Below are 4,068 nucleotides of genomic sequence, written 5' to 3'. Positions count from 1 at the left end.
TATATATATATATATATATATATATATATATATATATATATATACACACACTAATATAACTAATAATAACTTTATATATAATTCTTTGTTAAATAATAATAATTGTTATTATTATTAAATAATAATAATTACACTTATTATATTATATTAAAAATAAATTTTTTTTAATATATTAATTTTAATTAATAAAATATTAATTATAATATTTTATTATATTAAAAATCATAGATATTTTCATTTTTTTTGTTATTATTTAATAATTCAAATTAAAAACATCCTATAATATATATACAATACTGCAAATAAGAAGTTATTTTAATAACTTAAAAAATATTATAAGAAACATGTATATATTATTTACCTTGCAAGAACCCACGGACGTTTTGGATGAAAAGATAATCCTTTTACGCGAGCAGATTTTGTTTCAAATTTTGTCAACATTTTTTTATTAAATATTCAATAAAATATATTTAAAAAATCATTCCTTATTTTTAACCCTAATAAATTCGACACGAGAGACAAGACACGTCACTAATCCTGCCATAAAGTATATACATTTATAGATGAAGATTAAAGTATGTTTAATGTATATTTAAATACATAGTATATATAGTATATAGTATTATTCTATCTTCTTTATTCAATTTTCTTTAATTCAATATCTTTTCTTTAATTTTATATATAATTATATCTTTTTTTGTTATTTAAATTAATTAATGAACTTTTGAATAAATTTATATTTTACTTAAATTTAATTTATATTAATCTATACAAATTTAAATTATTATATTATCAAATAATATTAAAATAAAATAATAAAAAAAAATAAATATTTTCATACAAATTTGTAAGTTAAAGAAAATTTACAAATGTCATTTTTGGATTGGTTGAATTATTCTTAATTATGACATGCGCATGTTCATTTTTGCAAAATATTTATTTTATCGTCTGTTACTATTAATCTAAAAGAATCTGAATAACTTTATTTATGTTTCTTAATTATTGAATATTTAATAAAATAATGATGTTAAAAATATTATAAAATATAAGTCATAGAAATTTAATATTTTCTATTTTAATAATCGTTTATCTTAAGTTTTCAAGTGAATACTTATATTCATTTATATCGAGAAGCTTGTAATTGGTACGTTTTTATAGAATAATGCGAAAAAATAATAATGTTATTTTCTCTTGTTTGTTAAGTTTTTTTATTTTACTTTATATGTTTATTTATGTAAAGTGTAATAAAACACCTTCAAATGAAGAATTGAAAGCTCAAAAGTTTCCATTATGCGCTGCTTGTAAAATTTTAATAAATAGTTTTAAAAAGGTGAGTTTGTGAGTTATCTTGAATTAAAAAAAATAACAGTAGGAAATTAAAATTTTTTATATTGTGTAGTGTATAATTTAATGTTTATATGTATTAAATAGAAACATAATACATATAAAAATAAATTTATCATAATAGTTAGTATAATTTTATTTTAATTACATTTATTAATTACATTTAAGTTCTTAAATAATATACTTATTTTATTTTTTATTATATAGGGTATAGAAAGGACAAGTCGTGAAAAATTTGATGGTGGTGATAGTGCTTGGGAAGAAAATAAATTAGGTTCATATTCAAAAAGTGAAACTAGATTAATAGAAATACAAGAACATTTATGTAAAGAAGTAGAACGTGGTGAAACTCAATGTCATGTTTTAGCTGAAGAATTAGAGAGTAAAATTGAAGATTGGTGGTTTAATCATCAACAAATTTATCCAGATATTTATGATTATATTTGTATTCAACAGACAAAACGTTGTTGTCCAAAAGATCATTTTGGTCCGCAATGTACACCATGTCCAGGTTTTCCAGATAGAATTTGTAACAATAATGGTAAATGTAAAGGAGCAGGTACTAGAAAAGGAAATGGTGGATGTTTCTGTGATAAAGGCTATGAAGGAAATAATTGTTCTAAATGCGCAAATGGATTTTATGAATCTTACAAAGATGAAAATAAATTACTTTGTTCTCATTGTCATGCTGCTTGTGATGGATCTTGCAAAGGACCAGGACCAAAAAATTGTGAAAAATGTACAAAAGGATGGTATATATTAGATGGACAAGGTTGTTTTGACATTGATGAATGCATAAAAAGTAATGAATATTGTTCTAAAGATCAATTTTGTATTAATAAGGAAGGAGGATATACATGTTTAGGTAAATTATAAAAAATATATAGAAATATTCAAAAATAGTTTGATTAATTTTTTTTCTTTAATTTAGATTGTGATAAAAGCTGCAATGGTTGTACAGGTGATGGACCAGATATGTGTATAAAATGTGCAGAAGGATATCATAAAAAGGATAATTTATGTATTAGTAAATATTATATTGTACTTGCATAATCATAAGAATAGATTAATTATTTTTTTAATAATTATATTTTTAATATTTATAATACATTTATAATATATTACATAATAAAAAATTATTTATATTATAGATTCTGATCTTTTGGGCCGAAAACAACAAGAAAATATTGCACGATATGCAACATATTTTGGACTTTGTATAGCTACATATATTATTTTTCAACGGAATATTTATATAGCAAGTATAATTGGCTTATTAGTTGGTATATACATATCAGCATCAGAATATATAATAGCTCATAGTAACATACAAGATACAACTGCAAATATGGACATTTTAGGAGCAATGTAAAAGATAAAGATTTTACTTTAATAAATTGATTTAATTATCAAAAAGTGTAAAAAATGAATTTTTATTTGTTAAAAATTGATATTTATGAATTAAATGTAACTTTATATAATTTATAATAAGATTCATTGAATTGGAAGTATCCGTGGAATGCTCAAGCTCAGCATTTTGAAACTTATTATAATTTTTAAACTTATTATAATTTATAAAGAATTAATTTTTTTGGATTAATCTACTTGTGATATATTTTGAATGTCGTGATGTGTTTAACAAAACAATAGATAAGTAGTTGCAGACTTACGTACATGCAGTTATTAATATATATATTATGCAGTCATTAATATATATATTATGCAGTCATAAATATATGCATATTTGAATATTTGTTTAAAATAAAGTTTTAATTAAATAATTTTCATATTATAAAAATTATACAATAATAAATAATAATTATATTCAAAAAAATTAATGTAAATAGCAAATAAAAAAAAATATCTGATATACAATAGTAACGTGAAAAAGAAAAATGCAATGCTTATATGATTTTTTTAGTAAATATAAGATAGTGACATTAGTATTATAATAAAATATAGATATTGAATTTCAACTTTTATTTAGTTAATCTCATATTGGAATAAAAAATATTGAATTTAAATGGAATAGAAAAAAACAAACGTTTTTTAATTAATGCTTCAATTGGTCTATGAATTTCAAATTGATTCAAATATCATTAATTTTCTTCTTGTACATGTGAGGATAAGTTTATGTGTAAAAAAATACATTCAATCTTTCTAAAAATCTGAAATATCTTATAGGAATGTGTTTTGATTTGTTTCTATTCAATAAACAGGCAGATTGAGTATCATATAACAATTCAACTATGAATTTAAATAATATATTTATAATATAAAATGATTTATTTGATTAAATAAGTAAAGTAGATTTAAATAAAGTAATATATACGTTAATATTCTGGAATTTACTAAAATTTATTCGAGGTATATAATAAAGTTTTTGTTAAATAAGGAATACGTATATTATATTACATTACACTGAAATTCATTTATAAATAATCAATTATATAAAAAAATATCAATATATTATTTGCATTAAGGGGCTCCGCTGCGCAAGCGACATTGCAATACGGAACTAAATGGACGTCCTTCTTTCGCTGCCTCTCTTTATCTAATACAAACTTAAAATGTTTATAATTTCTTAATTAAGCTTTATTGAATATATATGTATATAAACTTTTTTATCGTTTTGATGTCTAAAATCCATCTAAAAGTATTCCATATTTTTATAAATATTTTATATGTTATAATGGATATAGAATTATAATATATATAATATAT

At 20.2% G+C, this 4,068-nt stretch overlaps 2 protein-coding genes across 2 annotated transcripts in view; one reads left to right on the top strand and one right to left on the bottom strand.

The window, feature by feature from the left end:
- The window catches only part of LOC102678598 (coatomer subunit alpha), a 4,922-nt gene extending 4,363 nt beyond the window's left edge, over window positions 1–559 (bottom strand). The window contains exon 1 of the mRNA XM_006622831.1: window positions 362–559. Within this exon, the coding sequence (XP_006622894.1) occupies window positions 362–441 (80 nt within the window). The 5' untranslated portion in view covers window positions 442–559. The remainder of the gene's footprint in view (window positions 1–361) is intronic.
- Window positions 560–943: 384 nt separating this feature from the next.
- Window positions 944–2,769, top strand: LOC102678469 (cysteine-rich with EGF-like domain protein 2). The gene is made up of 4 exons (XM_006622830.2): window positions 944–1,330; window positions 1,552–2,209; window positions 2,276–2,371; window positions 2,496–2,769. The coding sequence occupies exons 1-4, from the start codon at window positions 1,163–1,165 to the stop codon at window positions 2,714–2,716; spliced, it is 1,143 nt and encodes a 380-aa protein (XP_006622893.1). The 5' UTR covers window positions 944–1,162; the 3' UTR covers window positions 2,717–2,769.
- Window positions 2,770–4,068: the final 1,299 nt, after the last annotated feature.

Source organism: Apis dorsata, unplaced genomic scaffold (assembly GCF_000469605.1).
Source record: "Apis dorsata unplaced genomic scaffold, Apis dorsata 1.3 scaffold_779, whole genome shotgun sequence".
NCBI classification, from domain to species: domain Eukaryota; kingdom Metazoa; phylum Arthropoda; class Insecta; order Hymenoptera; family Apidae; genus Apis; species Apis dorsata.
The sequence above is the reverse complement of the archived record's forward strand: the minus strand, read 5'-3'. Positions and strand labels throughout refer to the sequence as shown.